Source organism: Aquarana catesbeiana, linkage group LG02 (assembly GCF_042186555.1).
Source record: "Aquarana catesbeiana isolate 2022-GZ linkage group LG02, ASM4218655v1, whole genome shotgun sequence".
Classification (NCBI taxonomy): Eukaryota; Metazoa; Chordata; class Amphibia; order Anura; family Ranidae; genus Aquarana; species Aquarana catesbeiana.
In genome coordinates, this window is record NC_133325.1 from 36,675,432 (window position 1) to 36,699,027 (window position 23,596).

The 23,596-nt window shown below is 47.3% G+C and overlaps 1 protein-coding gene across 2 annotated transcripts in view; it reads left to right on the plus strand.

The window, feature by feature from the left end:
* The first annotated feature begins 8,940 nt into the window (after positions 1-8,940).
* The window catches only part of RAB6A (RAB6A, member RAS oncogene family), a 68,765-nt gene continuing 54,109 nt past the window's right edge, over positions 8,941-23,596 (plus strand). The window contains exon 1 of one of the 2 annotated variants that reach the window (XM_073612774.1): positions 8,941-9,185. In XM_073612774.1, coding sequence (XP_073468875.1) covers positions 9,116-9,185 — 70 coding nt within the window. In that variant the 5' untranslated portion in view covers positions 8,941-9,115. The remainder of the gene's footprint in view (positions 9,186-23,596) is intronic. The other variant, XM_073612773.1, reaches the window with a different exon arrangement.

The following is a 23,596-nucleotide window of genomic DNA, read 5'->3' on the forward strand; positions in this document are numbered from 1 at the left end:
CAGTGTAGTACTGCACCCACTATAAATTACAACAAATACTATAAATTATTGCCTGTGGGGGCGCCACCTTGCAGCCACGGTGCAGTACTGCACCCACTGTAAATTACAACAAATACTATGTAATTTTGCGCGATGAAGCGCTGCCTTGCACCCACTATAAATTACCTGGGCCGCTTACCTGGTGGACATGGTGCGGTACTGCACTTTCTCTGTAATACAAGAACTGCTATGTATTATTGCCTGATGGGGAGCCACCTTGTGGCCACACTGCAGTACTGCACCCCCTATAAAAATGCAACAATAGCGACAGTGTATTTAAGCCACAGGGAGAGAGGGGGCGCCACCTGGTGGCTTCAGCACAGTTGAGCACCTTCTGTCACCGTGCAGTACTGCAACCACTGTAAAGTGCAACAGATATTTTGTATTATTGCCTGATGGGGCACCACTTGGTGGCTGTGGCGCGGTACTGCACTTTGTGTGTACTACAAAAACGACGATGTATCCACTTTGCCGACCAAGATACGTATACAGTATATACACATTGCGGCTCGCAAGCAGTTTAAGATGATTTCAGCCATAACCCCCGGTATTGTTCATCTTACAGCCCACAGCTGGCTTTCTCTTGGAAGTGTTCCAAGTGACTTATGAGCCGCTGGAACACTTTCAGAAGTGGCGGGAGGGGACATCTCCCCTCCCGCAGCTCGCCGCGGTCTCTTAAGCTTACCGTTTGTGCCGGCTCGCGCGAAAAAATGCTCCGATGGTGCCGCCGGCTGGTCACAGGGGTAATAAAAGACTAGTTGGTCTTTGATCACCTCTATGGCCTTGGAGGACCGGAGCGACGTCATGACGTCACTTACGATCCAGGGTGGAAATGAAAAAAAAAAAACCTTAAGACAAAAAAAAAAATGTATCTTTCGCTTTAAAGGGTAAAGAAGAGATTTCGGCTCTTTTTGACCCCAGGTCTCTCTATAAAGAGATGTTTACATTCCTTGCAATAGGAAAAAAAATGATTAAAAAAATAGAGTGAGAGCAATAATTCTAGCACTAAATCTCCTCTGTAACTCTAAACTTGTAAAGGCATTTCAACTGTCACCTATGGAGGTCTTTAAGTACCTTTGTTCATTGGCATTCCATGAGTGTGTGCAATTTTAAAGCGTGATATGTTAGGTATCTGTTTACTGCGTTCCGCAGCCATTATAAATGACAACAGATACTATGTGTTATTGCCTGTGGGCCGCCATGGTGCGGTACTACACTTTGTGTTATACAAGTACTGCCAGGCGCCACCGGGTGCAACAATAGCTACAACGTATCTTACTGGGGAGGGGCGCCACCTGGCGGCCTCAGCACGCTTCTGTCACAGTGCAGTACTGCACCCACTGTAAAGTGCAACATATACTTTGTACTATTGCCTGACGGGGCGCCACTTGCTGGCCGTGGTGTGGTACGACACCTTATGCATAATGCAAAAATTACTATGTATCCAGTTGTCGACCAAGATACGTATATATATTATATATATATATATATATAATATTATATTATATATTATATATACACACATATACACATATACATATACACACACACACACACACACATTGCAGTTTGCAAGTGGTTTACCAGGATTATGGCTGAAGATATCAGCCATTAGACTTGTGCAGTTCGTTATTTGGAGATTCAGATATATCCGAATACCCGAATTACAATGTAAACAAATTTTACCGAATGCTCCGAATAACGCAACTAAATTATTTTGAATTTCGGAAATGCGGACTGAAATTCGAATTGAATTTTACATCGAACTCCGGTCGAATTCGGACTGTACACATATTGCTTTAATCAAAGACTGTGTGTGTTATTAGAGTTCCATTTCGAAATAATGCAGTTTTAGTTAACCACTTGACAACTGGGCACTTAAACCCCCTTCCTAACCAGACCAATTTTCAGCTTTTGGTGCTCTCACATTTTGAATGACAATTACTCAGTCATGCAACACTGTATCTATATGAAATTTTTGTCCTTTTTTTCACACAAATAGAGCTTTCTTTTGGTGGTATTTAATTACCGCTGGGTTCTTTATTTTTTGCGCTATAAAAGAAAAAAAGACCGGAAAATCTGTAAAAAAAAATACATTTTTCTTCATTTCTGTTATAATATTTTGCAAATTAGTAATTTTTCTTCATATATTTTGGCCAAAATGTATACAGCTACATATCTTTGGTAAAAATAACCCAAATCGGTGGATATTATTTGGTCTTTGTGAAAGTTATAGAGTCCAAAAGCTATGGTGCGAATATCTGAAAATTGATTACACCTGAAGTACCGACGGCCTATCTAATTTCTTGAGACCCTAACATGCCAGAAAAGTACAAATACCCCCCAAATGACCCCTTTTTGGAAAGAAGACATTCCAAGGTATTTAGAAAGATGCATGGTGAGTTTTTTGAAGTTGTCATTTTTTCCCACAATTCTTTGCAAAATCAAAGGTTTTTTTTTTACTTTTTTTTTTTTCCACAAAATTGTCATATTAGCAGGTTATTTCTCACACACCGCATATGCATACCACAAATTACACCCCAAAACACATTCTGCTATTACTCCCGAGTACGGCGATACCACATGTGTGAGACATTTACACAGCGTGGCCACATACAGAGGCCCAACATGCAGGGAGCACCTTCAGGCGTTCTGGAGTGCCCAGGCCAATTCTGACATTTCTCTCCTACATGTAAAAATCATCATTTATTAGCTAGAAAATTACATAGAACCCCAAAACATTATATATGTTTTTTTAGCAAAGACCCTAGAGAATACAATGGCGGTCGTTGCAACTTTTTATCTTGCACGGTATTTGCGCAGCAATTTTTTTAACGCGTTTTTTTTAAAAAAAAACTGTTCTGTGCTTTACAAAAACCAAAACAGTAAAGTTAGCCCAATGTTTTTGCATAATGTGAAAGATGAAGTTACGCTGAGTAAATAGATACCCAACATGTCACCTTTCAAAATTGCACGCGCTTGTGGAATGGCGCCAAACTTTGCTACTCAAAAATCCCCATAGGCGACGCTTTAAAATTTTTTACTGGTTACATGTTTTGAGTTACAGAGGAGGTCTAAGGCCAAAATTATTGCTCTCGCTCTACCGATTGCAGCGATACCTCACATGTGTGGTTTGAACACCGTTTTCATAAGTGGGCGGGACTTACTTATGCGTTCACTTCTGCATGCGAGCACACAGGGACAGGGAAAAAACGATCCTGGCTTCGATCGTAGCGGTGAGTCAGTAGAAGCGCGGGGGGGGGGGGACATCCCCTCTCGCCTCCCGTAAGAACGATCAAGCAGTGGAACAGCCGCTATGATCATTCTTATGGTGTAGGGAATCGCCGGCTGAAAAAGCTGATATCTGAATGATGCCTGTAGCTGCACCCATCATTCAGATATCCCCGCACAAAGTCAAAGTCAAGTGGTTAAAACGCATTTTTTTTTTTTAACACAAAGTTGTCCATTTGTACAATATTTCTACCACATAACATGTACATACCAAAAATGACACCCCAAAATAGATTCTCCTACTTCTCCTGAGTACGGCGATACCACATGTGTGAGACTTCCACAGCCTGGCCACATACAGAGGCCGTGTACAGCCGAGCATGGCTCAGCATGGTAGGGTATGGCGGGGTATGGCAGGGGGGTAATGTGGGGCTTTGCAGAGTATTGCACAGCATTGCAGAGTAGTAGGGATGGCTGAGCATGGATGGATGGATGGCTGGATGTCACTGTGCAGCGCTGTGGGCACTACACATCCAGCCCACAGCGCTGCAGCCATCCATCCATCCCCCTCTCCGCTCACAGTGTACCGATCGGTACACAGGAGGGGAGGAGAGGAACCGGCGTCATCTGATGACGCCGGTCTGTTTACATGTGATCACGCCGTCATTTGACGGCGCGATCACATGGTAAACGGCCGCGATCAGCGGCCATTTACCGGGATCCGTGATGCGCCGGGTCCTCAGGACCCGGCGGTCATGGATGTGTTCGGGTGCGCGCCCCAGGGGGCGCGCGAGAGGGGAATTCTGGGAGGATGTCATAGTACGCCCTCCCAGAGTTAAGCAACTGCCCTGCAGCAGTCATTTGGCTATGGGCCAGTTGTTAAGTGGTTAAGCCAAAGGTGATTTAAGGAGTCATTGTAATCATTTGATGAAGATTTTTAAATAAACTAAACTAAAGTTTTTGAGTCGGTCGATTCAAAATTTATCGATGCGAACTATTCGAATCTAAAATTTAAAAAAAAAAAAAAAAAAAAAAAATCGGTAAATTCAAAGAAAATTAAAAAAATTCCGAATAGGAATTCTGAATTCGAATTGAACGAATCAACCGAATTTAACAAAACTAAAAAAAGAGATTAACAAATCGAAACAAATTTTATTGTCATGCACACGTCTATCAGACATTACCTTGGTATAGGTTTTTTTCAGCCAGCGGCTGGCTTTTCTCATTAAAAGCGTTCTGAGCGGCTCATAAGCGGTTGGTCACAGAGGCAATAAAAAAAAAAAAACTAGATCGTCTTTGATCGCCTCTGTGGCCTTGGAGTACCGGAGCGATGTCATGATGTCACTTACGGTCCATGGTGGAATAAACTATTTTTTATATTTATTTTTTTAAAGCATAAGATCAAAAATAATTATTTTTTTATATCTTTTGCTTTTAAAAGTAAAGAAGAGATTTGGTACCTTTTTGAGCCTAGATCTCTCCATAAAGATGACCTGTCATCCTAATTTCCATTCCAAGGGATGATTACATTCCTTGTAATAGGAATCAAAATGATCAAAAAAAATAAAGGGATAGTGTAAAAAAATAAAAATAAATAATAAGAAAAACATTTACATCTTAAATTTAAAGTGCCCCCGTCCGTCTGTGTTCGCGCACAGAAACAAATGCATACATAAGTCGCGCACTCATATATAAACTGTGATTTTTCAGTATATTATTAATCATTTACAGGATATAATTATAGCATGCATATATTATCACACAGGGTATATATGTATTCTTAGTTATTATAATACATTCAATACAATAATTCTGCACATTTTTATATTACAGGATATATATATATATATATATATATATATATATATATATATATATAAATAATATATTTTACAGGATATATACAGTAAATATATATTTAAATATCTATGTGTATATAGTATCATACAAGCTATACATGTATTTTTATTATTAGTATTACTAATACTATTTCACAGGATATATTATACTTATTTTCATTATTATAACACACAATACAAATGTGTGTAATATATATATATATATATATATATATATATATATATATATATATATATATATATATATATATATATATATATATATATATATATATATATATATATATTACACACACACACATACATACATACACACACATATACATATATACACATACACACATACATACATATACACATATTTATTTTTTCATTTGTATTATTATTTTTCAGTATTATAATAATTTACAAGATATATGAATATCTTATTATTATTATTATAATACAGGATATTTGTTTATCCTTATTATTTTAAATTGAATATATACAGCATGTATATATTATTATACAGGATATGTGTGTATTATTACTATTTTTCTTTTTTTTTTTTATTAACAATTTACAGGATCTCTCTCTCTCTCTCTATATACACATACATACATACACACACACACATAAAATGAGTAATACTTTTTTACAGGATATATACGGTATGAATAAATTATCACACAGAGTATATAAATATATTTTTATTATTAAAATACATCCAGTAATTATTCACATCATAATAAAGGATATATTATTATACATGCTATACATTTTTTTATTATTATTAGTCGGTATATTAATAATAATAATTTACAAAATATAAACATTTTTTTTTTTAACTGGATATATGCATACCGCATATATCCAGTTAAAAAGTTAGAAAATGCATGTATTATTATTAATAATCATACAAATAATAATATTAATACTAGTACACAGTATAACCAGCTATAACTCAAGTGACTCCGCCCCTCCAGCTCTGCTGACACTTGTAGTGCCTCTGATCGTCCTCTCCAGACACAGCCTGGCATTCCATCCACAACCCAAATATCACGTGACTCGCCCAGCCCTCCCGCTATCCCTTCAGACCCCGCCCACTGCTGATGAAGGCACATCTCGGAGCAAAGATCCCCCTGACGTCACCCGGAAGTGCCAGCAAGTAACGTGGCGTCCCGCACTTGCTCATCGCAACCAAGCTGCCTGTTTTTTTTTTTCAGCTCAGACACCGCCCCTCCAGAACAAGAGGGCCACGCCCTAGCTTGCTACTGAAAAAGGGCGTGGCCGATGCGGCCGCACACCAGCGTCTTGCCTCGCCCGCCTATCGCGGGAGCTGTTGGCTGTCAGCGCGTGATGTCACTCCCCTCTGGTTTGGCGGCCTGAAGACGCCATGTTGATTGTGGCAGTTTATGGGCAAAGGCTCCTTCCTGTACAGTGATAATAATGGGGATTTGATGATTTTTTTTTTTTTTTTTTTTTACATTTCACATCAGTTGAAAACATTCTGTTGTCACAAGAAGCTTCACACAAGCAGGCGCTCTGTGTGTCCATTTACACGTTGATCCGCAGCTCAAACCCCCAACCCCTCTGTCTCCTGATTGGCTCACTGGCTAAGATTGACAGCAGCGGGAGCGCTGCCAAAAGCCAATCAGGAGTGTGAGTCCCCAGAGAAGCAAGGCTATCATAAACATCGCTGGACAGAGATGGGGCTCAGGTAAGTATGAGGGGGGCTGCTGCACACTGAACGTTTTACTTTCACGCATAGAATGCATCAAGAAAACAATCATTGTTCCTTTACAACCACTTTAACCAAGTGCTGCCCGCCCACAGTACATTTACTGCCAATCACAGCGGCCCTCCTCATCAGTGCTGCCTCACCAGTGCCGCCTATCCTTGCCTCCTAATCAGTGCCTCCTCACCAGTGCCGCCTATCAGTGCCTCCTCACCAGTGCCACCTATCAGTCCCTCCTAATCAGTGCCTCCCCACCAGTGCCACCTATCAGTGCCTCCCCACCAGTGCCACCTATCAGTCCCTCCTAATCAGTGCCTCCCCACCAGTGCCACCTATCAGTTCCTCCTCACCAGTGCCACCTCACCAGTGCCACCTATCCGTGCCTCCTAATCAGTCCCTCCTCACCACTACTCATTTAATGCCAATCACAGCGGCCCTCCTCATCAGTGCCGCCATACCAGTGCTGCCTATCCATGCCTCCTAATCAGTGCCACCTATCAGTGCCTCCTCACTAGTGCCACCTAAACAGTGCCACCTAAACAGTGCCACCTCACCACTGCTTTCCTATCAGTGCCTTGTCATCAGGGCCCTCTCATCAGGGCCTCCTCACAAGTGTCACCTATCTGTGTCTCCTCACCAGTGCTGCCTATCCGTGCCCCCCTCATCAGTGCTGCCTATCAGTGCCTCCTCACCAGTGCCTTCTTCACAAGTGCCACCTGTCAGTGCCTCCTCACCAGTGCCGCCTATCAGTGCCTCCTCACCACTGCCTTCTCATCAGTGCCTCCTCATTAGCGCCTCCTATCAGTGCCTTCTCAGTGTCTCTTCACCAGTGCCACCTATCAGTCCCTCCTAATCAGTGCCTCCTCACCAGTGCCTACTCAGCAGTCCCTCCTCACCACTGCCTTCCTATCAGTCCCTCCTCACCACTGCCTTCCTATCAGTCCCTCCTCACCCCTGCCTTCCTATCAGTCCCTCCTCACCCCTGCCTTCCTATCAGTCCCTCCTCACCACTGCCTTCCTATCAGTCCCTCCTCACCAGTGCCTTCTCACCAGTGCCTTCTCACCAGTGCCCTCTCACCAGTGCCACCTCACCAGTGCTGCCTATCAGTGCCTTCTCACAAGTGTCACCTATCAGTGTCTCCTTACCAGTGCCACCTATCCGTGCCCCCCTCATCAGTGCCGCCTATCAGTGCCTTCTTCACAAGTGCCACCTGTCAGTGCCTCCTCACCAGTGCCACCTGTCAGTGCCTCCTCACCAGTGCCACCTATCCATGCCTCCTCACCAGTGCCGCCTATCAGTGCCTCTTCACCACTGCCTTCTCATCAGTGCCTCCTCATCAGCGCCTCCTATCAGTCCCTTCTCATCAGTGCTGCCTATCAGTGCCTCCTAATCACTGCCTTCTCATCGGTGCCCCCTCATCAGTGCTTCCTATCAGTGCCTCCATTACTTATTTGCAAAACTTTACAACAGAAACTAACAATATTTTTTTTCCAGAATTTTCTGTCTTAATGTTGTTTAGCAAAAAATAAAAACCCCAGAGGTGATTAAATACCACCAAAAAAAAGCTCTATTTGTCTCAAAAAATGATAAGAATGTCAGTTGGGTACAGTGTTGTGTGACTGAGCAATTACCAGTTAAAGTAGCGCAGTGTTGAATAGCAGACAATGGACAGGTCATGAAGAGGGGTAAAACCTTCCGGAGGCCAAATACAAAACATTCGATTTTTTTTTATCATTATATGCTCTCTCTGACACCAACCCCCTCCCTCTTTTTTTTGCCCTGGTGTCACCAGGACAGGACTTGAGGGGAAGTCTTCTCATTGCCAGGCAGCAATACATGAAATGAGGTGGACAGACTCCAGGCTGCAGATAACAACAAGCAGGTTGTTGATTGCAGCGCTCCTTGTAGTCTTTGGAAAGTCTCCGCACACTGTGATTGGCTGTCTGAGCTCCCTGCCACACTCTTCATGTCCTCCTGTACTGGACGCCTAGCCCCGCCCTCTCCTCGCTCATTGGTAGTCTGCTCCGGTGTCTGATTGGCCGCCCCGGTCGGTTGCCAGGGAGACAGGTCCTGGCAGTCGCGGCGCTGTGGGGCGGGCTGGTTGTGGGCTGCAGAGGGCGGGGTTTGTGAATAAGGTGTGTGTGAGAGTTCACGGGAAGGAAGCGGCTCTCCCAACAGCCAGTGACGTCCCCGGTTCCCAGGCCGCCCTCTCCCGCCTCTCCTCCCCCGGGACCCGACACAGCCAGAACCTCCAACACCGCCGCCACCATGTCCTCCGGAGGAGACTTCGGTAACCCGCTCAGGAAATTCAAGCTGGTCTTCCTGGGAGAGCAAAGCGGTAAGTGCGCCTCACATCGGCCGTGTAACCCCCTCCCCCCCTCACCTGATCTGTGTAACCCCTCCCCCACACCTACCTGATCTGTGTAACCCCTCCCCCACACCTACCTGATCTGTGTAACCCCTCCCCTACACCTACCTGATCTGTGTAACCCCTCCCCCACACCTACCTGATCTGTGTAACCCCTCCCCCACACCTACCTGATCTGTGTAACCCCTCCCCCACACCTACCTGATCTGTCACTGTGTACACCCCTCCCCCACCTAACCTGTACCCCCCATACCGACCCCTGATCACCAGACCTGTACCCCCCCCCCCCCCATACCGACCCCTGATCACCAGACCTGTACCCCCCCCCATACCGACCCCTGATCACCAGACCTGTACCCCCCCCCATACCGACCCCTGATCACCAGACCTGTACCCCCCCCCCATACCGACCCCTGATCACCAGACCTGTACCCACCCCCCATACCGACCCCTGATCACCAGACCTGTACCCCCCCCCCCCCATACCGACCCCTGATCACCAGACCTGTACCCCCCCCCCCATACCGACCCCTGATCACCAGACCTGTACCCCCCCCCCCCATACCGACCCCTGATCACCAGACCTGTACCCCCCCATACCGACCCCTGATCACCAGACCTGTACCCCCCCCCATACCGACCCCTGATCACCTGACCTGTACCCCCCCATACCGACCCCTGATCACCAGACCTGTACCCCCCCCCATACCGACCCCTGATCACCAGACCTGTACCCCCCCCCCCCCATACCGACCCCTGATCACCAGACCTGTACCCCCCCATACCGACCCCTGATCACCAGACCTGTACCCCCCCCCCCCCCCCCCCCATACCGACCCCTGATCACCAGACCTGTACCCCCCCATACCGACCCCTGATCACCAGACCTGTACCCCCCCCCCCATACCGACCCCTGATCACCAGACCTGTACCCCCCCCCCCATACCGACCCCTGATCACCAGACCTGTACCCCCCCCCCCCCATACCGACCCCTGATCACCAGACCTGTACCCCCCCCCCCCCCCATACCGACCCCTGATCACCAGACCTGTACCCCCCCCATACCGACCCCTGATCACCAGACCTGTACCCCCCCCCCCATACCGACCCCTGATCACCAGACCTGTACCCCCCCCCCCCCCATACCGACCCCTGATCACCAGACCTGTACCCCCCCCCCCCATACCGACCCCTGATCACCAGACCTGTACCCCCCCCCCCCCCCCCATACCGACCCCTGATCACCAGACCTGTACCCCCCCCATACCGACCCCTGATCACCAGACCTGTACCCCCCCCATACCGACCCTGATCACCTGACCTGTACCCCCCCCCCATGATAACCTGACCTGTAAGCCCCCCCCCCCCCCCGAACCTCCAGATCATCACTAGCTCCAGATAACCACCTGTGGACCATCGGCCACTTACTTTCAAACTGGAAAGCGAATTTCCATCTACTTGTAAATCTCCATACACCCCTCCCCTCCCCCACCATTTACTGAGACCTGACCACACAGGGACCTCTATAGATCTTCCCCAGATCACAGGACTCGCCTCCCATATACTGTTCACCAGCCGTCCTCTGCCAGACCTTGCCGGGTCCCCGCTATTGCCCCCACATCTTCCCACTAAGGCTAGGTTCACACTTGTGCAATGCGGGAAACGCAGCCAATCCTGTGCTTTTCCCGCATTACGATCGCACAGCGTCCATATGATCTGCTGCAGGTGTCAATGTTAACTTAATGACACCCCAAAACAGATCACAAAACTCAGTGCGATTGCCAGAATCACATCGGTGTTAACACCCATGCAATGCGGGGGGAGGGGGGGGGTCCTGCATCGATTTGGTGCAGATTCGATTTCAGCCATATAAACTGTATGGCTGGATTTGCATCGCACAGACAGTGCTGGTGTTGTGCACTGGTATACGGTGCAAATCGCATGCGGTATCCATATCGCACCTGTGTGAACCCAGCCTTAAAGTAGAATTGGAGGCAAAGCGAGGAGTGAGGATGGGCTATAATTCCTATTTTTTCACCATCTGTGTCCCATTGGGAAGATTTTCCTTCACTTCCTGGTCCATAGCCACAACAGGAAGTGAGAGGAAATCCCTCTAGAGTGAGAGAATCCCAGGGTGTCCCCATTGGAAGATGTCCCCTCTATTCCTGTTCTGGGGACAACTCCAAATGTGGGACTTTTACTTTCTATGATAACTATAAACAGGACAAAGAGAGGGAGAATCTTCCTAACAGGGACAAGGACCGCAATCAAATCTGACAGGGGTTCTAATCCATCTCCACTAGTTATGCATTAATGCCCTCCTCACCGGTGCCCCCCATCTCCCGTAATGGTCCCTCCTCACCGGTGGTGCCCCCCCATCTCCCGTAATGGTCCCTCCTCACCGGTGGGGCCCCCCGTCTCCCGTAATGGTCCCTCCTCACCGGTGGGGCCCCCCGTCTCCCGTAATGGTCCCTCCTCACCGGTGCTAAATCCAGTCAGTCTCCCCATACACTGTTTATCATCATCCCCAACTATTCCTCTAGGCCGGGGTTCACTTACTTATTCATCTTTGCAGTGAGTGGGGGATGTGTCCCCCGGGGGCCACAGATGCTCAGTCAGTGTTGTGTCTTCATTTTTATTTTTGGCTCCTCCACTTGTCAGCTTACTGATGGGTTTTTGAACCCTTTACCCAGGTGTGGGTAGGACTGCCCTGATCATGTGACCACTATGATTGGCTGTCAAAGTGGTCACGTGATTGTGAGCCAGTCCTGCCGGCTTCCTATCACTACTAGAGACTGGGAGCCCATCCCCCCCCCCATCATAACCTGTTCGTGAGCTTAGGTCCCTACCCATTCTGCTTATTACCAACCCAATGAGCCTTTTTTCACCTTCCCAGCATCCAATCATGGGTCCAGGCTTCCTCCCCCCCCCCCCCCCACCATCCAATCATGGGTCCAGGCTTCCTCTCCCCTCCCCCCCCATCCAATCATGGGTCCAGGCTTCCTCCCCCCCCCCCCCCCATCCAATCATGGGTCCAGGCTTCCTCTCTCCCCCCCCCCATCCAATCATGGGTCCAGACTTCCTCTCTCCCCCCCCCCCATCCAATCATGGGTCCAGACTTCCTCTCTCCCCCCCCCCCCATCCAATCATGGGTCCAGACTTCCTCTCTTCCCCCCCCCCATCCAATCATGGGTCCAGGCTTCCTCTCCCCCCCCCCCCCATCCAATCATGGGTCCAGACTTCCTCTCCTTCTTCCCCCCCCCCCATCCAATCATGGGTCCAGACTTCCTCTCCTTCCCCCCCCCCCCATCCAATCATGGGTCCAGACTTCCTCTCCTTCCCCCCCCCCCCATCCAATCATGGGTCCAGACTTCCTCTCTCTCCCCCCCCCCATCCAATCATGGGTCCAGACTTCCTCTCCCCCCCCCCATCCAATCATGGGTCCAGACTTCCTCTCCCCCCCCCCCCCCATCCAATCATGGGTCCAGACTTCCTCTCTCCCCCCACCATCCAATCATGGGTCCAGACTTCCTCTCCCCCCCCCCCATCCAATCATGGGTCCAGACTTCCTCTCCCCCCCCCCCCCATCCAATCATGGGTCCAGACTTCCTCTCTCCCCCCACCATCCAATCATGGGTCCAGACTTCCTCTCCCCCCCCCCCCATCCAATCATGGGTCAAGACTTCCTCTCCCCCCCCCCCATCCAATCATGGGTCCAGACTTCCTCTCTCCCCCCCCACATCCAATCATGGGTCCAGACTTCCTCTCTCCCCCCCCCCCATCCAATCATGGGTCCAGACTTCCTCTCTCCCCCCCCCATCCAATCATGGGTCCAGACTTCCTCTCTCCCCCCCCATCCAATCATGGGTCCAGACTTCCTCTCTCTCCCCCCACCATCCAATCATGGGTCCAGACTCCCCCCCCCCCATCCAATCATGGGTCCAGACTTCCTCTCTCCCCCCACCATCCAATCATTGGTCCAGACTTCCTCTCTCCCCCCCCCACCATCCAATCATGGGTCCAGACTTCCTCTCTCCCCCCACCATCCAATCATGGGTCCAGACTTCCTCTCTCCCCCCACCATCCAATCATGGGTCCAGACTTCCTCTCCCCCCCCCCCCCACACCATCCAATCATGGGTCCAGACTCCCCCCCCCCCCCACCATCCAATCATGGGTCCAGACTTCCTCTCTCCCCCCACCATCCAATCATGGGTCCAGACTCCCCCCCCCCCCCCCACCATCCAATCATGGGTCCAGACTCCCCCCCCCCCCCCCACCATCCAATCATGGGTCCAGACTTCCTCTCTTCACCCCCCCCACCATCCAATCATGGGTCCAGACTTCCTCTCTCTCCCCTCCCCCCCACCATCCAATCATGGGTCCAGACTTCCTCCCCCCCCCACCATCCAATCATGGGTCCAGACTTCCTCCCCCCCCCCCACCATCCAATCATGGGTCCAGACTTCCTCTCCCCCCCCCCCCCACCATCCAATCATGGGTCCAGACTTCCTCTCCCCCCCCCCCCACCATCCAATCATGGGTCCAGACTTCCTCCCCCCCCCCACCATCCAATCATGGGTCCAGGCTTCCTCTCCCCCCCCCCCCCCCCACCATCCAATCATGGGTCCAGGCTTCCTCTCCCCCCCCCCCCCCCACCATCCAATCATGGGTCCAGACTTCCTCTCCCCCCCCCCACCATCCAATCATGGGTCCAGACTTCCCCCCCCCCCCCACCATCCAATCATGGGTCCAGGCTTCCTCTCTCCCCCCACCATCCAATCATTGGTCCAGACTTCCTCTCCCCCCCCCACCATCCAATCATGGGTCCAGACTTCCTCTCTCCCCCCACCATCCAATCATTGGTCCAGACTTCCTCTCTCCCCCCCCCCCCCACCATCCAATCATGGGTCCAGACTTCCTCTCCCACCCCCCCCCCCCCACCATCTAATCATGGGTCCAGACTTCCTCTCTCCCCCCCCCCCACCATCCAATCATGGGTCCAGACTTCCTCTCTCCCCCCCCCCCCCACCATCCAATCATGGGTCCAGACTTCCTCTCTCCCCCCCCCCACCATCCAATCATGGGTCCAGACTTCCTCTCTCCCCCCCCCCCCACCATCCAATCATGGGTCCAGACTTCCTCAATCCCCACCCCCCCACCATCCAATCATGGCCCCCATGGTCACCCTTTTCTCATACCTGTAATATGTTCTCATTGATGGATCTCTGTGTCTGATCAGTTCAGGGGGATGTTCTCTTATAATGTCTCCCTTTATTTTATATGGTCCTTTTATGTGTGATGTATACAGGGGGGAGATGGGTGACATTTACATTTTATCTCACAGAAAAATAGAAATCCTTACAGGAAGTGGATCTGTCTCTCCATCTTTTTGTATATTGAGATATAGAGGAAGCTTTATTCCTACACTTGTTCTTCAGATTACTGTTAATGGGCCGTACCTTTCATTGGTGCCCACTTACCTACATACTAAGGGGGTCTCTATTAATAATCTGCACAGCCATTCGTCCAGCCAATCGCCCTGTACATTCATTCTGGGTGAACTTGGCCAAACAAATGTTCTTTAGGCTATTTCCTGTTCTGAACAAATTATTTGATTATAGGCAACAGTAAACGGTGACCTCACCAGAGCCAGTGTGCCTTATCACCATTGGACTGATCTACGGATAATGTGCCTCCAGCACCTCATTTCTACCTGTTCAGGATATCTTTATTTTAAAAAAAAAAAAAAAAAAGCCTAACATTTGGCCACTAGATGGCACTAAATATCATTAGAATTTCCTATTATCCATGGCGCCATCTCGTGGCCAAATGCTAGTCAAATTCTTTTTTTTATATAAAGGCACCCCTGAGTATCATAGTTATTTCTTGTGACACTTAGCGCCATCTAGTGGCCAAATGCTAGGCAATTTTTTTTTTTCTTATTAAATAAAGACACCTCCTGCGTATCATAGGAATTTCTTGACACTTGGCGCCATCTAGTGGCCAAATGCAGTATTTTCAGTTCAAATCCATGCAAAACATTCGACCAGCACAAGAAATAGCCTGATAATAATAACATTTTGTGTATTTGCCCCATTCTAAATGTACAGGCACTTTCACCAGGCTTATTCCTATGCATTTTTTTTTTATTTTTAAATCTATGCACTCCATACTGTCACCACATGTACAGAGTGGTCAATCTAGATAAAGGTTTATTGGCCGTAGAGTGTTGGTTATGACAGGTCTGGCCACTAAAACCAGGTAACCAGTATATCAAGCTTTTTTCATGAGGACGTATTGGGGTGTCATTGTGTAGTATTCATAAATGTCTTTGTGTCTGATTTTTTTTATTTTGTGGATCCTGGTGATGTACGATGCTGGAATATTTCTGGATGCCGATATTGACCAGGGGCAAGACCAGCAGTGTAGATGGTGCCGGCTTATGGTCTGGGTCGATCATATTTGTCATGTTTTGATTTTTTTTAGCTGACTTATGACCTTGTGCTGACACATTGTGGGCCCGTTTACACGGGTGGCATTAAAAGCCAGGCAGTTGAGCCACAGTTTTACCACCCCCAGCTGACTGCCCACCTCAACTGGGGGGGGGGGGTTGCTGTTGCTCAAGGCTGTGTACTTGCGGCGGCTGTGATGCTTTGCACAAAAAAAAAAAATGACAGGGTATGTTGCTTTCAGCAGGCAGTACTGCCGCCAAACGCAACTTATTATCCTTGGTTCATGCCTGTGTGTGGTGGTTTTTTTTTTTTTTTTTTTGTTTTTTTTTTCAGTCCATTTAACATGGTTTCTTATGGATCCAGTTCATATCTGTGCGTTTTTTGAACCTGCAAAGGTTCAAGGTTTTTATTCTTTATTTATTTTCACAGCAGATTGTGTTTAGCAATAAACGTGACCCACACCAAAAACGCAATGGGTTGCGTTTTTTTTGCGCCCCCACACCCCCCCCCCCTTTTTTTTTTTTTTTTGTAGGCATTGTTAGTTTATTTTGGCAGCAAATTTCGATTTAGTCTTAGGACTAAAATGGCATTTTAGTTTTAGTCCCATTTTTAGTCATCTAAAATCTAATGTTTTTAGTTAAATTGTAATGCATTTCTCTAGAATTTCCAAACTCTATTATATACTCCTGGAGTAAAAAAAAAATCTAATATCGTTATTTATGGTATTAGGGTTTGAACAAACTCATAGATACAGATTTAGCCTCTCTGGACGGTCTGAGAAGGCCTGTAATGCTGCACAGTGCTCTGGACGGTGGTCTTTGGTCTGAAGGATGGCCTGTAATGCACAGTGCCCTGAATGTCACTGCCACTGGTTAGAGGAGGCCTGTAATAATGCACACACATTGGTCTGAGGAGGCCTCGAATGCCGGACGGATGTGGCCTGAGGAGGCCTCGAATGCCGGACGGATGTGGCCTGAGGAGGCCTCGAATGCCGGACGGATGTGGCCTGAGGAGGCCTCGAATGCCGGACGGATGTGGCCTGAGGAGGCCTCGAATGCCGGACGGATGTGGCCTGAGGAGGCCTCGAATGCCGGACGGATGTGGCCTGAGGAGGCCTCGAATGCCGGACGGATGTGGCCTGAGGAGGCCTCGAATGCCGGACGGATGTGGCCTGAGGAGGCCTCGAATGCCGGACGGATGTGGCCTGAGGAGGCCTCGAATGCCGGACGGATGTGGCCTGAGGAGGCCTCGAATGCCGGACGGATGTGGCCTGAGGAGGCCTCGAATGCCGGACGGATGTGGCCTCAGGTCTGAAGGATGGCCTATAATGCACAGTGCTCTGGATGTCTCTGCCAGGGGTCAGAGGAGGCCTGTAGTAATGCACACACAGTGCTTTGGACGGATGGTGGTCTTAGGGGAGGCCTCAGGCTGTAATGGTAATGTACACTAGTACTACACACTCGGCCTGCTCTCTGCTCTGGATGTGGGTGTTTGCCCCATAAGTCGGGACTCGGGAGGCCTGCCTGTAATGCACAGTGCTCCTCTGGTCTCTGGCAGTTGTCACGGAAGATGCACACAGTTGATTAAACTTGCTTGGTTGCTGGGAGCGGAAGCAGGCAGAGCTCTGTGAAAACCGGAAGTTAGTTCACGAGGGTATACATCCCTGCCTCACATATTCGTCCCGTTTTTCGTTCGTTAATGAAAACAGATCTGAATTTTCCTCATAGTTGTCGTCAGTGAATGGAAAATGTGCTGTACGTTTCGTTTTCGTCGCTGTAAAAATGTAGCTGACGAAAACTTTGACAAACTTTTTCGTTGACGAAATTAACGCTGCTGATAGGAAAGTATGATAGTTCTGTTCATGGAGTGCGACTTTGATGCGACTTTACACTCTCTGGTACTCAAGTAGCATCAAAGTAGTGCAGGAACTTTTTATGTCCAAAGTTGTATGTTAGGATTAAGGTTATGGGCTAGGGATAAATATCAGATTTAGCAGTAATCATCATTAGGGTTAGCATTCTATCCTTCACATTTAACTCCAACCTTAACATGTGACTTTGGACACATAAAGGTTCCTGTACTACTTTGATGCTACTTGATTGCCAGCGAGTGTAAAGTCACATTAAAGTTGCACTCCATAAACAGACCTCTCATACTTTCCCATTATCAAAAAAAAAAAAACTTGCAAAATGCATCAACCACAAGCTGCATAGATGTGAAAATGGGATCACGTCTCACCCGCCCTGCAACCACACGCAGTGCACTTAGTCGCGGGTCAGCATTGAGGGGTTAAAGCAGGGGATGAATTGGCAATGTAATGCCTCTTCGCTGTCTGTCACATACGCTACAGATTGCTTTTCAGAGGGGCAGCAGTATAGCCATACATGTGAATGAGCCCCTTAGTCACAGCTGGTAATAATAATGCACTGTGTGACCACTATGAGACCAGGATGACACGGCTTTGAGTTGGTTATATGCTGAGTATAAATGAAACGCAACATGGCATCGCAGTGAGGGGGGAACTACAAGTCACAGCATATCCTGCCTGCTAAAACATGGTCCCAGACACTACAGATTGCTCATTTCTGAACCAGGGGGTTCTTGCTGATACTTGTAGTGCACCAAATACTGGCACTCTGTATGCCGTCTATCTCTCTCTGTAGCTATTCTAGATGACCGAGGCAGACTTGTGTACATCTGGATTGCAATTAAATCTAACTCTAGTAATTATTGGTGCCTCCGCCTTAATTACCATTACACAGCTGTGTGTGTGTATATATATGTATGTGTGTGTGTGTGTGTGTATATATATATATATATATATATATATATATATATATATATATATATATATATATATATATATATATATATATATATATATATATATATATATATATATATAATTTCAGCTTCCACTTATATACCCATCAGTATGGTAAAGAGATCTCATAGAGCAGAAATATGCAATTAGCGGACCTCCAGCTGTTGCAGAACTACAAGTCCCATGAGGCATAGCAAGACTCTGACAGCCACAAGCATGACACCCAGAGGCATGATGGGACTTGTAGTTTTGCAACAGCTGGAGGTCCACTTATTGCATATCCCTGTTTTATAGTGTGTTGTGTTGTGTGGGGTTTTTTTTTTTTTTTTTTTTTTTTTTTTTTTTTTGTCCCCCCATCACGCATTTTATTAGTTCAGTGTTCACCTTTTTTAAAGGAGAATTCTGCCTGTTTGCACCGGGGTGGTTGCAGTGCGGCTCCATAGACTTGCATGGGGGTGCATTCAGCAGCAGTAATGGCCACCAAATACGACTTGCTGTTTTAATTTTTGCTGCTGTGTTGTGTGTACAGCTCAGAGCGGCTCCGTGTTCGAGGGCCCTTAAGCAAAGGTAGACTCCAGCTGTGTTTAAACTACAAATTCCTTAATGCCTGTGGAAGTCTTGCAATGCATCATGGGACTTGTAGTTTCACCATGGCTGGGGTGCCAAGGCAGCTTGCCCTTCCGCCCCCCCAAAGGCGAGGGCTTTCACACTGGAGCGGTGCGCTGGCAGGGCGTCAGAAAAAGTCCTGCCAGCAGCTTCTTAGGAGCGGTGAACTCACCGCTCCTCCACCGCTGCTCCCCATTGAAATCAATGGGGCAGCGCTGCGTTTTTGTGGGTGGATTTAATCCCTTTTTGGCCGATAGCGGGGGGGTTAAAACCACCCCGCTAGCGGCCGAATATCGACGGTAAAGCGCCGCTTTACCACTGACGCCCTAGGTGGCTCGATGTGAAAGCCCTCTTATATGTACCAGAATCTGATCTGTATGTACCAGAATCTGTAGGAATCTCCAGAGCCTCCGGGTAAGATCTTTGCTTCACGTTCAGTCGTCGTAGAAGTCTGGGGCTTTTTATTTATATATTTATTTTTTTCCCCAAGATTCTAAAGGCTAAAGCTGACCATACATGGATTGAAATGTGTCCGGTTCAGCAGGGACCAGAGGAATTTCAACCCAGGTGTAGCCCCCTGTGGTCTACCGATCAACTTCCCTGTTGGGAAAAAAGCTGCTTGACCAGTTCTGTAGGTTATAGGCTACAGTGCTGATCTGTGTATTTGTAAAGGTGGGGAGGTCTCCCTGATGTCAGAATACAATGACTCAGCGGGGAGGATTCCCCACCAATGTGTGGATGGGGGAATCGGTCTCAGTGTGGGGTTGTGTGTGTGGTGGGGTTGTTTTTTTTTTTTTTTTTTTTTTTGCAGCTTAAAATATGTTACCCCAGCATTTCCTATTCCTGATATGTGGCTGCTGTACCATGTACTTGTAGTTGAGAAACACACCTTGGTTACCTAGGCTGCAGAATATACGAGGGAGCTCGGGGGGGGGGGGGGGGGGGGGGGGGGTGGGGGGGGGGGGGGGGGGGGGCAGCAGTTTTAGTCATTGCAAGTAAGCGTTGCTTTGTAGGCTTCAGTCATGTGAATGGATGATGCTGGTTCCCATGAACTGGGAATTTTATTATACTGGAGGGTTACTATCAGCAGTGGTATTGGGGCCCATTCACACCGCTGTCATGGTAAGATGGTCATTCACACCATCTCATTGCTGCAACATGTACCATTCATTTGAATTGCATCCCCAACACTCCTTGCCAACATGCCTTGCTTTGCTGCTTTTAAGGTGCATTTAATGGATGGTTTGTTGGGGTGGCATTCGGTATGAATGGCACTGTAGTGCACTTTGCGGTAATGCACATAGAGATGGTGTCAATGGGCCCCTAACGTGTGTCGACCCAGTGCAGGTACAATACACTAAGGCCTCATGTGCACTAGTCCTCTGCTTTTAGGGGTGCCTCTAAGCGCCTCTCCATATTAGGTGATATGAAAATAGTTCATAAATCCCCCCCCCCCCCCCCTCACAGTACCCACATAAATCATCTTTTTACATTAAAATATTGCCCCAATATACCTTTTTTGGACGATTTGTATACCACGGTTACATGATAAACTGCACAGTTTCTCCAGTGCTGAGAGTTCAGGTAGGAGGAAATTTCCACTGCAGCCTGTATACACGCCCACATGTGTGATGTCAGTATCATGTGACCTGGCTATCTCTGAGAACAAGTAAATGTTCTCTCCAGCATAAAGACACAACTGAGCATGTGCAGGTCGGCTACTCCTGCCTGTGTTAGCTGGCCTTCCCCAGATAGACAGTGCAGGAGGGGGAGGATCTGTGCATACAGGATCAAACAGCCTTTTTACACAATGCAGAAGATTAACCTCTTAAGTTCCACAGTGAGTATAACAAGCAGGCTAGGCTGCATATACAGACTGATTTTACTTTTGTGGGTTTAGTAACACTTTAAATGCCCCTCCATGTTTGCCTAAGTGTCCCGTCACACATAGGTGTTTAGAAGCAGAACCCCACTGCCAGCATGTCCAGGAACAGCAGCGATTAGGTAGAAGAACAAAACGCTTGACGCCTGTAAACACACAAGCACTTGGGAATTTAATTCATTTCAGTGACACATCAAGCTATTTTTTTTTTTTTCTGCCCAAGTGCTGCTGCCAGGCGGAAAGGGGGTATCCATGAGAGATGGGCAAATGCTCTGTGTGCATGAGATGCAATGCCATGCAACCCCAACGTGCCCTGTGATAGACGTGGCAGCATGGTAACATGCATTACAGTAAAGTGGTTGCTAATGCAATGACTTGTGTGTTCAGGTCCTTCTACAATCTGTATTCTGTGACGGGTCCTCTTCCATGCCGGCCTCTTGCTGTTCTGCTATGTGGGAAGATTTTTAATGTGTTATCTTGCAGCTTGTCGTCTGGCTGGAGGGGATGGAGATGCAGCGAGGACTGCTGATCCCGCACACAGACACAATGAGTCGGCTGTCTGTGTATTCGGCTCGCTCGGTGATCATCCTCCACTATTTTATTCAGAGTTGGATGAAGAGGATCTGTCTGAAAGGACGGACACTAAATCTGATCGTTATCAATCATTTAGACTCTGGGGTGGACGCAGAGTCTAAATTCTCACAGCGTAACATCATCTATCACATTAAACAAAATATTTGGGCTAACTTTACTGTTTGGGGTGTTTTTTTTTTTTTATTCTTTTGAAGTGTATTTTTCCCAAAAAATTGTGTTTTGAAAGACCACTGGGCAAATACAGTGTGACTTAAAATATTGCAACCATCGCCATTTTATTCCATAGGGTCTCTGCTAAAAAAATATATATAATGTTTGGCGTAATTTTCTAGCAAAAAAAAAAAATCTGATTTTAACTGTAAGGCCCCTTTCGCACGTGCGGACAGTTTGTCCATATTTCATCCATCCGTTCTCAGATGAAATACGGACATACATGCATCCCTATGGGATATCGGGTGTCGGCGCATGAACATCCGCTGACACCCGATATCATCCGTCCCCGCTGTGGTCCGATTCTGCAGACGGAGGAAAAACCTATTTTTCTATCCGTCTGCAGAGTGGATCGGATGAACACGGACAGACGGTCCATGTTCATCCGATTTCCCCCCCCCCCCCCCCCCCCATAGGGGAGAGCGGAGATCTGACAGCGGATGTTCACGGGGCAGATCATCACGGATCCGTCCCGTGTGAAAGGACCCTAAGAAACAAGTGTCAGAAAAAGGTTTAGACTTTAAGTGGTTAAACTTCCTGCATATTCACACAATTGTATCCCTTTTGATCTAAGACAGAAAAGTTACAATGTAACTTAACTTAAAAACTTGGCAGACTGCCCGGTTTGGCAGACTGCCAGAGTGAGTCGAGAACTCTCTATATACTTGTTACATGAAAGAATCAGGATCATTGGAGGGGGGTCAATCCTGTAACGATTAATTGTGCAGCTCTAGGCTGTAGTAGGGTGTTCTGTGTGTAATGGATATTACTTAAAGGCATAGTCCACCTTTTTGGGACCAGGTTTCATGTTGCACCCATATTAAAATTGTGACCTGAAATAACGCCTACATTCCCTAACCTGTTTGTGTACAGTGTAGCATGACCACGCAATTTTTATTCAAAGTGTGACAGCACTGAAAATTGGCCTGGGCAGGAAGGGGGTAAAAGTGCCCGCTAGGCAAGTGGTTAACGAGGACCTGCACCTGTGATGCACTGATTGCTCTGCAGGCTTCAATGCAATAATTTTAATACGTTTCATTTTTTTTTGTTCTTTTTTAATTATGTGGGAGCATTTATTGCATTTCTGCAAACGATAGAACATGTCTTTAGAGGAAATCTGTACGAAGGAAAATGGAGGTTGCCGTTGTTGGCCTTTTCTTCTAAAAAATACTAGTTACCCGGCTGTCATGATGATCCTGTGGCTTCAACATTTTCTAACATGAGAACCTGAAACTAGGATGTGACTTTAGATCTGACTTTGCTCAGTAGAGGTTTCTTTTCAAGCCAATTTCAGGTCCAGGTTTTTTTCTTTTTTTTTTTTTTTAAATGTTGAAAAACATGAGAAGCTCACAGTGTGCAGTGAAAGTGATAGAAATCATAGAGAGGAGCGTCTGCAACTGTGGAAGACTGAAGGGAAGACTGGAGGACAGATTTAAAGGCCACATTGCTGAGCTATGTGAGGGAGCAATGCAGCCAATCCAGTTCTGTGTATACTATACCTGGCGCTCCTATCGGGGTGAGACATCCGTCTTCACTTTGTGATTACTGCAGACCAGCAGAATGTCATCTCTTTCCATTCAACTAAAGGCATCCTTACCTTACTCTAATTATACAAACAATGAACGCCTTTTGATACTCTTTGTGTGTTTGAAATTGTTGCAGTGCAATTTTACACACATTATAGTCATGATGGATTTTGCTCCTTTTTTATATGTGGAAATGCACTTTATTTTTTATTATGGCACACAAATGTGTTCAGTGTACCAAATGCATCAAAATGCACTTAAAAGGAATGTGTTGATTGATTTAA